Below are 14,025 nucleotides of genomic sequence, written 5' to 3' on the forward strand. Positions count from 1 at the left end.
GTTTTCTCCGAGATGCGGGCTTGACGGGGCTGGGGGACTGGCTTGTGGACGGTCGCTTGATTGGCCTTTCGGAGGTGGTAGATGGCAGTGGCGGGACGGCGTTGCAGCGCATGTATGCTCTTAGGGTTCGTGCTCTGTTGCGGGACCGATTTCTTGGCTCGTCGGGGGCACTCACGGAGTTCCGTGCCCTGGAAGTGTTGTGCTGCGCGCGGTCACCGAGTAAGCTGGTTACCAGACTGTATAATTGCATGCAGGAGACGAGAGGCGGCTCTGGGGAGTCCTCTAGGGTCGCGTGGGGGAACCTATCACAGAGGCAATGTGGCGAGGCTGTTGTGCCCACATGAGAGTGCTGTCCCCAAATTATAGGTTACGGCTGGTGCATTTTAAGTTTTTGCATCGTCTCTATTATACTCCCAGCGGGCTCCACTCCATGGGTTTGCGAGCGGATGCATGCTGTGAGCGCTGCCATGTGCCGGATGCGGGTTTTCTGCACATGGCGTGGGAGTGTGCGGAAGTTCATGCTTTTTGGGTGCAGGTTTTGCATACGATTACTGTGGTAACTGGCTCTGAGATACCCATCTCTCCTAGGGTTGCGCTGCTTGGGTGTGTGGATGAGATTAAGGGACCGCATAGGCGGCTGGTGGGCTTACTTTTGCTACTGGCCAAGCGCAGAGTTGCCATGTGCTGGGGCAAGGGGCGGGCGCCGCGTAGATCCGAATGGCTGCGGGATGCTGCCTTTTGTCATGATCAGCTGACGGTCTTCTGGGAGCTTATGCCTGGAAGTTCCCGGCAGCGGGATATCTGGGCTCCGCTGAGTGAGTATCTGACGTCTAGAAATGTGCAGGTGGAATGATATGAGTTTGCCCGCGCTTGATGCTTCCTATTCTCCCCTGATTGGGTTATGATTGTGTATTGTTGAGGTCTGCTGGTATAGTTTGGTTTGTGCGCCCTACCTGCCTTTCTGGTTGTTCTTTTTGTTGCTTCACCCCTCTTTCGATGGCATATTGTCTTTGATGTCTGATATGACAAACCTCCTGGACTGAATATGCGGACCATGTCGAATGGAAGCCCGGCGGGATGGGCCGGAGATGTGGCCCTTGATATTGATGCATAATGTGAGAAACACTTGGAGTTCTTTGTTGACCGGGATAAATGCTGCAGCTGAGGAGGGTTGTAACATGTGCAGTTTGTTGCTATAATGAGGGGTTTGTTTGTGTTATTGCATGTTTTGTACTTTGTAAAACTCAATAAAATAAAAATAAAATAAAAAATCTAGCATCCCTACTGAATGTAACGTCTCACAATAATTCTTTGGGTGCCACAATAGCATCATACAGATTTGAGGCATATAAAAGGGCAAATGCCACACCACTTTTACAATCAATATAATGTTGTTATTCTTATGACCTCTAATTCAGCTGACATCATAGTTTTCCCCAACATTGAGAATCCCACTGTGAAATTCAATTTGGATGTCTGACACTTTCCAATGAAACCTTACTGCAATTCCCCAAATGTTTGGAGTCCTCTATATATTAAAAAGTAAAACATATTACCTATTTATCATTATATCCCATTATGTATACTTTCCTGTCCCTATTTCAAATAAAGAATACATCTGATCTACAAACCAGTGCACAAATTGTAGTCTTTGTTATGTGAAAAAAGGTAATTTCACACCTGTTCCCTCACATATTAGAAAATGAGAAAATCAAATGCAACAGGAGAAGACAGTAAGTTCTGGCAACGACCAACCATTGAATCGGTCACATTTGGAAAAGTACACAGTGCCCATAGATGGTGGAATTTATATACACTTTATTCAAGAACCACATCAATGGACCGTAGTATCTGGCGTTCGTAGACGATAAAGCATTATGATGAATTACCTTTTCCAACTTCTGTTATCCACATTGACTAGTGAGTGACATTTGTTGGCTGTAAGCATACCATGAGGCATTTCAGTTCATTGCGTTTATAAACAACTGCAGTATCCGGCATTCATTTGAATACATTGATCCTCAAATTGTATGGTAAAACAATGACAAATCTGGGAATCACATAAGTCCTGTTAACCTTAATTATTGCAATCCACAATGATAGATGGTGAAACATTCTCATGGACTCAGATGCTCAGGCTGTAGCCTAACTCAAAGAATACAAACTAAAATGGTTTACACCAGAGTTGAGCTATGGCCAAAACGTTGTTTTTGATTTATGCATCAGATTTGCTCAGATCTGCTGTGAGTACTAAATGGCAGTCAAATGTTCCCCTCAAGGATAGGTCCTGCGAATTGCCCTCTTAATTTTTGTGGATGATACAATACTAATTGTTTTAATCCTGTAGAAAATTCCAAGCTTGAACACTGATGATGTTACCCCAAATGTTATCTATAGAAAAGTGGTTAGGTTTTCACATAAGAATATCTTACATAAAATTAATTTTGGAGAGTGCTTTGGCAATCTTTAAAAACGCTGGGACCGAATCACAAAGTTTTGCACAGAGTAGGTGTGACTTACTCTTGTACCACTCCTTGCCTATCCTTGATTTCAACAGTGCTCCTGACATCCTTCTAGGCCCAAATCATGAAGGTACATTTACATGCGTAAATCTCCACAGACTAGATTTTGTTTTTTTTAACTATTTTAAAGGAGCCATACTTTGTGCTGATAGCTTTAACGCCAACCTCAATGGATTTGCATGTGATTTCCTTGCAGGACCTAGGAGTGGCAATGTGTGGTAGAGACACCCAAAGATTAGGCTGCAACAGATTTGAGCCTGTTTAGGCTGTAGTACTACTGGAGTATATGGGAGTTTAACTTTAGTGAACTGTAACTGACTTACCCTTCTGCATTACTCTTGGCTTATTCATGACTTTCGTGAGTGCTACATGAGTAAATCTTTGCTAATTGGACCTTTTGTGAAATGGGCTCAAGATACAGGACAGGCATAGGTAGAAATTTCCACCAGCACCTTAGTGAATTTTATTTAGTAGCTTGCAAATTAGTTATACTGGAGTACTGTTTAACATACTCAAAATGACTCTGTAAAAGTGAGAATATGGTATTTTAGGGAGACATCTTGGAACAACATCCTCATGCATCCCCATGCAGGTCCTTCATATCAATAGAAATTGATTCAGAAGAAAACTACCAAATGTTTCCATAATGCACAGAGTTGGTACATCTCCAGCATCATTGTTTTCAGATTTCTGAAGCACACTACGAGATCCTGTGTTACTCCAAGATGTGCATGCTTAGAGAAGCACCCAGCAGCACCACCAGGCAGCAACATTTGAGCATCATAATGGCACCAAATGTCTATTTAAAATGTGCAGTTGGTGAAGAAGTCGATTTATTCATTTAGCAAATTGCCACTTAAAGGAATTTCAAAGCCATTGTTTAGACTGTTAAATAGATATCTACAATGCATTACCTTTTCCAACATCTGTTATCCACACTGACTGGTGAGTGACATTGTTGACTGTGAATATACCATGAGGCATCTCAATTGATGAGTTGTTCCAAGCACCAAGGAAAAGACCATCTTCTGTGAACACCAGAACCTTGGGTACATTCTCCCCTCTCTGAAAACAAGAAATGATAATACATGTAAGCAAAAGCCCAAATAAACCTAAATCTGAAACGTCTTGTTGCATAGTTTAAAAACATTACAGCACCTTTCAGTTGGATCTCACAAGTGTTGGTAATTTCATAACAAAAGACAACTGAATAAATACATACTCAACCAATACTCAACCAAATAAAGAAAATATGGAAAGATATGATACTTACTGCCTACTGAAAATATATTTGGTCATACATTTATCATAGGCTGTGCTTTGTGCATACTAGAGGGCACGATCCAAGACCATTTGTGTTCACAGAGTACTCTAGATATTGGTGCTGTATTTTAATATATTTTGGCCATACATTTATCATAGAAAATGTGGTTTGTGGGTACTGCATAGAGGGCATGAGCCAAGACCATTTGTGATCACAGAGTGTTCTAGATATTGGTGCTGTGTATAGACATTGGCCAAGGACAATGTCTTACACCCAGCCTGCACTTTAGAGTACACAGGAACTATGTGCGCACAGCATTACCAGGGGTCAACCCATTTGCACAGCACCACACAAAAGCTGTGTCCTACGAGTACTGAAATTGGGATTTTTTTGTACAGGGCAAGGTTTAGGCCATACCTTTGGATATGGTTATAGGAAATGGCCTAAGAATAGGAATACCTCACTGTATGCTTAGCCACAGGAACGTTCCCACAGAGTATGCACTGAGCATGTGCAGTTACCTTTATATAGGGCCATGCTCTTGGATGAATGTACTGTGCTGTACAGAAGGCCACAGCTGTAGTCTATGTAAAGTACAGACAACAAGCAAACGTTTTATGTTTATAATTACCCCCCCCCCCCCTTAAGTACTCATGGCTAACACCCATCCTCCTCAGGCTGAACCCTTTCTTGACATGTGGGGCAGTTCTAGCTTAGCATAACCATATGAAGAGAGGAAAAGATGTTTGGATAAGAGAGACATCTGTGTGAGGGTCATATTCAGACCCATAGTCAAAGGGCACTCAAAGAAACCTATCACCCCCAGACATTTCAGAAAACTATAGTGTCATCAGCGACGATGATGGCATGAATTGTGTAGAGGCCAATAGTTTTTTTCCCCAGAATGCCCTGCAAATGGCAAACTTTGCTTCACAAAATAGAATTTCATTATATTTCTGAGAGAGAAAATTTAGGAAACTGCAGTTTAACCACCCAGCAGCCCCAATCTTCTCCAGATAATTACTGTACTTGACTTGTGTTGGAAGGTGTAACGCCTGAAACAAGAAAAGTGCAAATTATATATTAGGAACACCAAAATATACTTTGCAATTTAGACTGAATTTTTGTTATGTGAGTAGCTACAGTATTTGTGCCCCGGGGCTGCCAAGGAAACCTAAAATCCTTAGACTTTTCTGGAAAGCTGGACATCAAACAAGAGCAGGATAGTGCAGCTTGCATGAATCACACTACGATTTCTTACCCAAAATGTCTCGTAAATATCAAACTTTACTTATAAAACATACCTCCCTACCCCCAAAGGAATGAAGGTACCACAGGGGAGAGTAGAGCCCACTAGACACCGTTTTTATGTAATTAATTGGGTGGGAGCTGTCCCTTGCTGTCATCCAATGCCCCTACATCATTCCAGATAAAAAGGTACTCCAAAGGTGTGACAGAGATTATTGCACACAACAGGACAAAACTGTAACTACTTGAAGACTACAATGATGCTACATTGACCTCACACAGAAACAGTTTTAGTCCGTTCTTGTATCATCAACGGGCCCTCACGCACACATGAGGTATCATTTTTATCCAACAAATCAGCAGCTACCCACATCTCAATAAGGTCTTTTGAAAATATACTTCGAGTACCAGTATGCAATTATAATTATTTTCCTTTCCTCTCAAAGGAGTTAGGCCCACTCGCACATGTGGGGTACTGGTTTTTATGAGCAGAATTCTGGGAATGCTGCATGGTAGAAAGATTGCTGTTGCCTGCAAATTAAGAAACTTTCTGCCACACAAATGTATGTAGCTTATGGGACACTGTCTGCATCCCAGGGGTGGGCAGCTGCAGCTTGATACAAGGAAGATATATAAAAAAAGTTCCAAAATATTAGACACTGACGAATGGTAAACATACGCTACCCAAACTAAAAGCTAAATAGGAAAGGAATATATGGAGACTGGAAGACCTTGACTGGCAAGAAGCCTTAACGTATCCAACAGAAGTGTCAATTAGAGCAAACTCCAGACTCATACAAATGAAATACTGGGTAGGATCAACTACTACTCAAGAATAAAGCTAAAATTGTTTTGTTAAGGAGATCTGACAGAAAGTCTGAGAGACTATGGACAAGATGGCACATTCTACCAATTAAGTATGGCAAGGCCCCAGAATTCGATTTTTCAGGAAGAAATCCCAAACGTTGGCCATTTTGGGAGTATGGGAGGGTATGGGGGTTTCTATATATCATTAACCGTTCCTGGATATAACATTGGCAGTGGTAGGGAAATAGCCTATATTGGGGTAGCACTGGCGTTCTGACTGCAAAGCAAAATCACAATCATTTTGACTGGTGTATGGAGGCCGAAAAATGATGTACGATAGTTGAGGTTGTCCAAAAACGTTATAAACATTGTGGGAGACCTGGAGATAATGTGGGCGTTGACTAATTACTATACAGTGAGTGAATGGCAACTATAAGCTATCTCTATGAGAAAGTTGTAATTATGAAACAGTTAATAGGAAAATCTAATGAAACCGTTGTAAATTGTGTTTATCAATTTTTCAAAGCATATACCACTGCTCTTGAAGTGTTTAATTATATTTGTTTTTGAGATAAATGAAGAGGTTGAAAAAACAACACAAATATTTATAAGAAACAAAAAAATAATCAGTTTGAGAAAACACATGCACTTTTATGTAGAGTGATTCCTGGATATGCAGGCATGTTAGAGAATTTCTAGTGTCCGTCCTTTAGGGCGGAGGGGCAACGCCCCCCCCCCACACTTTTTGCACTACATGATGAGTTCCGGTGGAGTACCGCAAGGATGTTCGCTCAGCCCCATCCTCTTCAACACATATGACACCTCTGACCAGCATTGCCAAAACCCATGGACTCAACACCTCATCCTCTCTGTAGGAAGTTGGCTCTGTATGTACTATTTCAAAGTAAGAAATAGCATGCACAGAGTCCAAGGGTTCCCCTTAGAGGTAAGATAGTGGCAAAAAGAGATAATTCTAATGCTCTATTTTGTGGTAGTGTGGTCGAGCAGTAGGCTTATCAGAGGGTAGTGTTAAGCATTTGTTGTACACACACAGGCAATAAATGAGGAACACACACTCAAAGACAATTCCAGGCCAATAGGTTTTTATATAGAAAAATATATTTTCTTAGTTTATTTTAAGAACCACAGGTTCCAGATTTACAAACAATAATTTAAATGAAAGTTATTTCACTTAGGAACTTTGAATTAGCAAAATAGCATATACAGTTTTAACACAAATGGCAGTAAGCTATTTTAAAACTAGACAGTGCAATTTTCAACAGTTCCTGGGGGAGGTAAGTGTTTGTTAGTTTTGCAGGTAAGTAAACCACCTACAGGGTTCAAGTTTGGGTCCAAGGTAGCCCACCGTTGGGGGTTCAGCGCAACCCCAAAGTTACCACACCAGCAGCTCAGGGCCGGTCAGGTGCAGAGGTCAAAGTGGTGCCCAAAACGCAAAGGCTTCAATGGAGAAGGGGGTGCCCCGGTTCCAGTCTGCCAGCAGGTAAGTACCCGCGTCTTCAGAGGGCAGACCAGGGGGGGGTTTTGTAGGGCACCGGGGAGGGGGGGGGACACAAGTCAGCACAGAAAGTACACCCTCAGCGGCACGGGGGCGGCCGGGTGCAGTGTGCAAACAGGTGTCGGGTTCGCAATAGGATTCAATGGGAGACCAAGGGGTCTCTTCAGCGATGCAGGCAGGTAATGGGGGGGGGCTCCTCGGGGTAGCCACCACCTGGGCAAGGGAGAGGGCCACCTGGGAGTCGCTCTTGAACTGGAGGCCGGATCCTCAGGTCCTGGGGGCTGCCGGTGCAGTGTCTTTATCAGGCGTCCGGTCTTTGAAGCAGGCAGTCACGGTCAGGGGGAGCCTCGGGATTCCCTCTGCAGGCGTCGCTGTGGGGGATAAGGTGGGTCAACTTTGGCTACTCACGGTCTCGTAGTCACCGGGGAGTCCTCCCTGTGGTGTTTGTTCTCCACAAGTCGAGCCGGGGGCGTCGGGTGCAGAGTGCAAAGTCTCACGCTTCCAGCGGGAAACGTGTGTTGTTTCAAAGTTGCTTCTTTGTTGCAAAGTTGCAGTCTTTGTGGAGCAGAGCCGCTGTCCTCGGTAGTTCTTGGTCTTTCTAGATGCAGGGTAGTCCTCTGAGGCTTCAGAGGTCGCTGGACCCTGTGGAACGCGTCGCTGGAGCAGTGTCTTTAGAAGTGGGGAGACAGGCCAGTAGAGGTGGGGCCAAAGCAGTTGGTGTCTCCGTCTTCTCTGCAGGTTTTTCAGCTCAGCAGTCCTCTTCGTCTTAGGTTGCAGGAATCTATCTTGCTGCGTTCTGGGAGCCCCTAAATACTCGATTTAGGGGTGTGTTTAGATCTGGGTGGTTAGTAGCCAATGGCTACTAGCCCTGAGGGTGGCTACACCCTCTTTGTGCCTCCTCCCTGAGGGGAGGGGGGCACATCCCTAATCCTATTCGGGGAATCCTCCATCTGCAAGATGGAGGATTTCTAAAAGTCAGAGTCACCTCAGCTCAGGACACCTTAGGGGTTGTCCTGACTGGCCAGTGACTCCTCCTTGTTTTTCTCATTCTCTCTCCTGGACTTGCCGCCAAAAGTGGGGGCTGTGTCCAGGGGGCAGGCATCTCCACTAGCTGGAGTGCCCTGGGGCTTTGTAACACGAAGCCTGAGCCTTTGAGGCTCACTGCTAGGTGTTACAGTTCCTGCAGGGGGAGGTGTGAAGCACCTCCACCCAGAGCACGCTTTGTTTCTGTCCTCAGAGAGCACAAAGGCTCTCACCACATGGGGTCAGAAACTCGTCTCTCAGCAGCAGGCTGGCACAGACCAGTCAGTCCTGCACTGAACAATTGGGTAGAATACAGGGGGTATCTCTAAGATGCCCTCTGTGTGCATTTTTTAATAAATCCAACACTGACATCAGTGTGGGTTCATTATTCTGAGAAGTTTGATACCAAACTTCCCAGTATTCAGTGTAGCCATTATGGTGCTGTGGAGCTCCCAGACCATATACTCTTATGGCTACCCTGCACTTCCAATGTCTAAGGTTTTGCTTAGACACTGTAGGGGACTAGTGCTCATGCACCTATGCCCTCACCTGTGGTATAGTGCACCCTGCCTTAGGGCTGTAAGGCCTGCTAGAGGAGTGACTTACCTATGCCATAGGCAGTGTGAGGTTGGCATGCCACCCTGAGGGGAGTGCCATGTCGACTTAGTCATTTTCTCCCCACCAGCACACACAAGCTGGCAAGCAGTGTGTCTGTGCTGAGTGAGGGGTCCCTAGGGTGGCATAAGACATGCTGCAGCCCTTAGAGACGTTCCCTGGCATCAGTGCCCTTGGTACCATGGGTACCAGTTACAAGGGACTTACCTGGGTGCCAGGGTTGTGCCAATTGTGGATACAATGGTACATTTTAGGTGAAAGAACACTGGTGCTGGGGCCTGGTTAGCAGGGTCCCAGCACACTTCTCAGTCAAGTCAGCATCAGTATCAGGCAAAAAGTGGGGGGTAATTACAACAGGGAGCCATTTCCTTACACTCTCCCTCTCCGAAGACTACACCAAGGCCAACTTCCAGAACTGCATGACAGACATCGATCCGTGAAGGGCAACTGCCTGAAGCTCAACACAGACAAGACAGAGGTACTGATTTTCGGAGACAAAAGCTTCCCAATGGGACACAAATTGGTGGCCCTCAGAAATCGGACTTACGCCTACCCCCCTGACAACACTACGAAGCTAGGTATCATTCTGGACAATAATCTAACCATGACGACTCAGGTCAACTCTGTCGCCTCCTCTTGCTTCTTCATCTTCCCTGTGCTTCGTAAGATATTCAAATGGCTAGCCCAAAGCTCCCGACGCACCATCACCCAGGCCTTCATCTCCAGCCAACTGGACTACAGCAACCCCCCTCTACGCAGAGATCGCAGCTGACCACCTACACCGACTACAGACCATACAGAGCGCTTCAGACAGACTTGTTCTGGATCTCCCAAGACAAACCCACAACACCCCCTACCTCAGAGAACTCCATTAGCTCCTTGTACAGAAAAAAATGCCAGGTCAAGCTCCTGACCTATGCATACAAGGCCCTACACAACTGCGGAACCGCCTACTTGAACCAACGTCTGAACTTGCATCAGCCCACCTCTGCTACACGTCCCTTTCTCTATCCAGCATAGCAGATGCGGAGGTTGCTCCTTCTCCTACCTAGCAGCAAGACATGGGATCAGCTACCCTTTCATCTATGGACTTCACCATCTCTTCTAGTGTTCCAAAGGTGCCAGAAGACCTGGCTATTCCGCTAATCAATGGGACCCAACCAGCACCTGGATACCCTCACGGGTGACAAATCTATTGATTGATTGATATTTGCCCACTTTCATTTTTGATCTCAATTCACTCGGTTTAAAATTTATCTTCATTTTTCATGCCACGCTTCACCAATATTTTGTTTATTTTACATGAACAATATTTATGAAAAATTGTGCTATTTTCAGAACTTAGCATTCCACAAAAAGTGTTAGATGCACCCACACCTCAAATGTCAGTAAATAGAGGCAATTAACAATCGACTTGAACTTTGTTAAAATTGAACATTAAAACTGCTCCTAACTGTAAAGTTGCTTTAAAGTAATATAAAATTGAAACAGCATTTTCAAAATTGAACATTTTTAGAATACTCCAGCTATTTGATTGATTTTCCACTTTTCACTAGTTTTAAACCAATGCCGAGTCCCCATGGCCTCACAGCACCCTTCACACAAACTTTGACTAGTTCGATACCTGTTTTTAGCATTCTCACCTACCCTACCACTTTTTTATCAGTGAAAACAGTTGGTTTTTCCACCCTTCTGGAAAATATCCTTGTTTTCCAATAATGATGTTCACCCCAATTCCAGTTGGGCCCTACAATATTACATCTCCTAATAGTTCCGCTGTGGCCTTTCTAGTATGGGAGCACCTTCAAGTGATGGTGCACACCCAAAAACTTGCAGGTTTGTGGGAAGTTTCCAATTCCAAATGCATTTTCAGATATACTCCTGCAACGGTTTAGGGTGCTGAAGAAGTACAGTCGTGTTGTTTGTGTTAGTGAGCTGCTTAGGAGGACGACACATGCTTCACTCTTGTTGTACATGAAAAAGAGATTTATCAAGGCATATGTAAAGATATGGCGAGCATGGAAGAAATGTTTAAGCTAAATATGCATTAGGATATATCAGAGGGTGAGTTCCATAAAGATGTAAAGTCAGTTCAGTCGAATGGTCGGTGTCTTTGTTAAGTAGCATATCCTTATAGGTCTTACCAAACTCTATGACAATGGCAGCCAGAGTGAAAAACATGATGACAGAAAATACCGGAGTTCACCTTTTTAAGTTGGACACTCGTCTGAGTCGGAACAAATGTCACTGACCAGTTGGATTTGGACTTTTCGATCTATTACAAAAGTGGAGTATGCTCTAAGCCGATTTCTCTGTACAGGTACTAATAGAAACACTACAGTGGTAGAGGGCAACATGTTAACTTAGTGAAAGGGCTCTGATGCAAATTGCAGGAAGAAATACTTTTTCAGGATGTTACAGCAGAGGCAACAACCGCAAAATGGGTGGAGTGTAGGACTCAACAGTGAAAAATGTCTTTAGTATGGAGAAAGTAAGAAGATAAATGCAAATGCACATCTGCATTACATTTTAATATTTGGATATGTGCACCTGTTACATGCCCAGATGTGTAAATGTTTGGTTATGTGTATTTTAGGGAAGCAGCAAACAGTCTCACATTCCATGAGAGAACATTTACGTCTTTCTTTGTGAACCAACCATGTGTTGATGGAAATGTTTTTGTTGAGCTTAGTAGCATACACCATACAAATGCCAATAACATAAAATATGGAAAAATATGAGTTTCCCTAAACAGCAGCCATGCACTGTGAAGACACAGAAAAGTACTGCCATGTGACAATAAGGATGTAAATATTCTACCACTTACTTGGGCAACATATACCAGGCTAAGATGTGGGTCAACAGCAACTCCAAAAGGTTGTCCACTGAAGACTTCAGAGTTTTTAGGCCATTTCAAATCTAGCTGGTACAGGTGAGTTGCAGCCCTCTAAAAAAGAAGAAAAAAAACAACAACAGCAGAAAGTGTGTGTATTAATATTAATAATAAAAAGAATGCCAGAACATTTAACAATGCTTGTCACATGGAAATCAGTTGACCTGTACATCTGGAAGACCTGGCTCCGTCTGCACCTGCAATACCTTAAACTCACATAAGAGCCGTCGTGGGCGTGCCCGACTCCATTAACTAATTGCATGTGAGTGAGATATATTTCTAGAATCAGTGCTTAATTTGTTTGTTTTTTTTTAAAGAAACTGCAAGGGCCCATCTCAGGAGGTCATTGCAGCCTGCACAACTCAGTGCCCCTGCTAGCACTGCCAATAATAACACCAACACAAATCCTAACCATGGCAGTCCTGCAAGTATGACAGTTCAGACTATTCCAGGCCACTCAGAGCGCAGGCAATGGTGTGGGCAGCAGGTTTTATTCTTTCTAATGTATATGATGAACTATTTAACACTGTTGTTGTGCTCATCTCAAAATTAGACAGCAAGCGCCACCAAGTGGTAGACTCTCACTGGGGCCGGTGCTGAGAATTAAGGGTCGGTGCAGAGCCCCGGAAACTGCCAGCTCAAATTAAGCACTGATCTACATATTTATTTTCGCTACAAGCTCCTTCTTAGCACTTATCTTACAAATTTTAAATTCATATACCTGGGACTGGAAGTACCAACGTGTACAACTGTAACAATAGAATAAACTTATGGTAGTGCTCCGGGCTGCACTTTGTTATTTGAATTGCTGTAAATCACAGATGTTACTGATACCCGTCTGAATGATCCACAAGTGAATATAGCCACCTAGGTAGGAGACAGCTTTACAGAAAATATGGAACTGAACACGTCTCAATTATGCTAGCCACTAAGGGACTGTCAGTGTTGAAACAGGAATAAGCACTGGCAGAAGAATGATTAGTATAAATCGGAAGACAACAGCAGAGTCTTGGAACCTTTCCAAAAAAAGGGGAAGTTTTGCAATTTGACAAACTGCCACAGGAAGATTGAACAAAATCCTTGAGGCAAGGCAGTAGAAGGCTTGGTTGTAGGTTTAACTTTTCTTAACTATGACTGTGCCAAGGCTGAATTAGTGTTTATTGAGTGAGTGTTGTTATCACTTTAAGTATTGATGGGTTATCAAGGGGGAGAGAGTTGGATGTTGATCTTGCATGAGAGAATGGGATTGTGAGAGGATAAGTATAACGATTTGGCATTGACCAGTTATTTTAAGCCTTGTTTGCATATGTATGGCTAGTTTTATCGTTATGCCATTTGCAGAACAATGCTCTCATTTTAGCTTCGAGTCCTGATGCTTGGTTATTTATTTGTGTGGCCCTGTAAAAGTGGAGGTGAAAGTGTGTAGTAGGTAGTGTAAACTGAAATGTTGTCTAATAGCATTGTTGAAGAGTTTAAATGACGTGTGGTTAAAACTTGAGTTAAGGTATGGTAACTCTGGTGTGGCAATGCCAGCAGATTGTTGAGAGTGGTCCAAACACTCATGTATCTGGACCAGACTGGGTTGATCCAGGGTAGAAGCACAATGTATAATCTACTGTGCTTGAATCACGTTACACACATGCTCACCTCCTCCACAGACAGCTACACTCTGACATCCCTGGTACAGAAAGGGTGTGCAACATGGTGGGGTGGTATTACTTGTGGGCGGTTATGCAGCACATGGGATTTGGCTCTAAAAACATGAAAAGGGTGAGACTCATACTCATGTCTGGAGGTACGGGTTCATACAGGGGGTACTGATCTCAGGCTCTTGGGAGCTGGGAAGGGGCACACGGCAGGGTTTTTCACTGTCACCTATATTATTTGCATTAGCATTGGAGCATCCGGTGAGCAGGCTCTGCATCACTCTTGGTCCGTGGGGAGACCATTTGAATGACAACCCATACGTGGTGTCCCATCACACCGATGATACACTGATCTACCAGCAGGACCCAGAACGATCAGTCCTGTTGCAGGAACTGAGCAAATTTGCTGCAGTCTCAGGGTTGCATATGAACAGGGCACAGACCAGGTTGTTTCCCTTGGTGGAATTGGTGCAGGAGGACCCAGAACTCCT

At 43.9% G+C, this 14,025-nt stretch overlaps 1 protein-coding gene across 1 annotated transcript in view; it reads right to left on the reverse strand.

Moving 5' to 3' along the window:
• NHLRC3 (NHL repeat containing 3) overlaps positions 1-14,025 on the reverse strand; it is a 119,468-nt gene that overhangs the window by 95,689 nt on the left and 9,754 nt on the right. Inside the window, exons 2-3 of the mRNA XM_069205485.1 lie at positions 11,823-11,942; positions 3,437-3,587 (exon numbers count right to left, since the gene is read on the reverse strand). Coding sequence (XP_069061586.1) covers positions 3,437-3,587; positions 11,823-11,942 — 271 coding nt within the window. The remainder of the gene's footprint in view (positions 1-3,436; positions 3,588-11,822; positions 11,943-14,025) is intronic.

The sequence above is a fragment of the Pleurodeles waltl genome, chromosome 8 (genome assembly GCF_031143425.1).
Source record: "Pleurodeles waltl isolate 20211129_DDA chromosome 8, aPleWal1.hap1.20221129, whole genome shotgun sequence".
Taxonomy (NCBI): Eukaryota; Metazoa; Chordata; class Amphibia; order Caudata; family Salamandridae; genus Pleurodeles; species Pleurodeles waltl.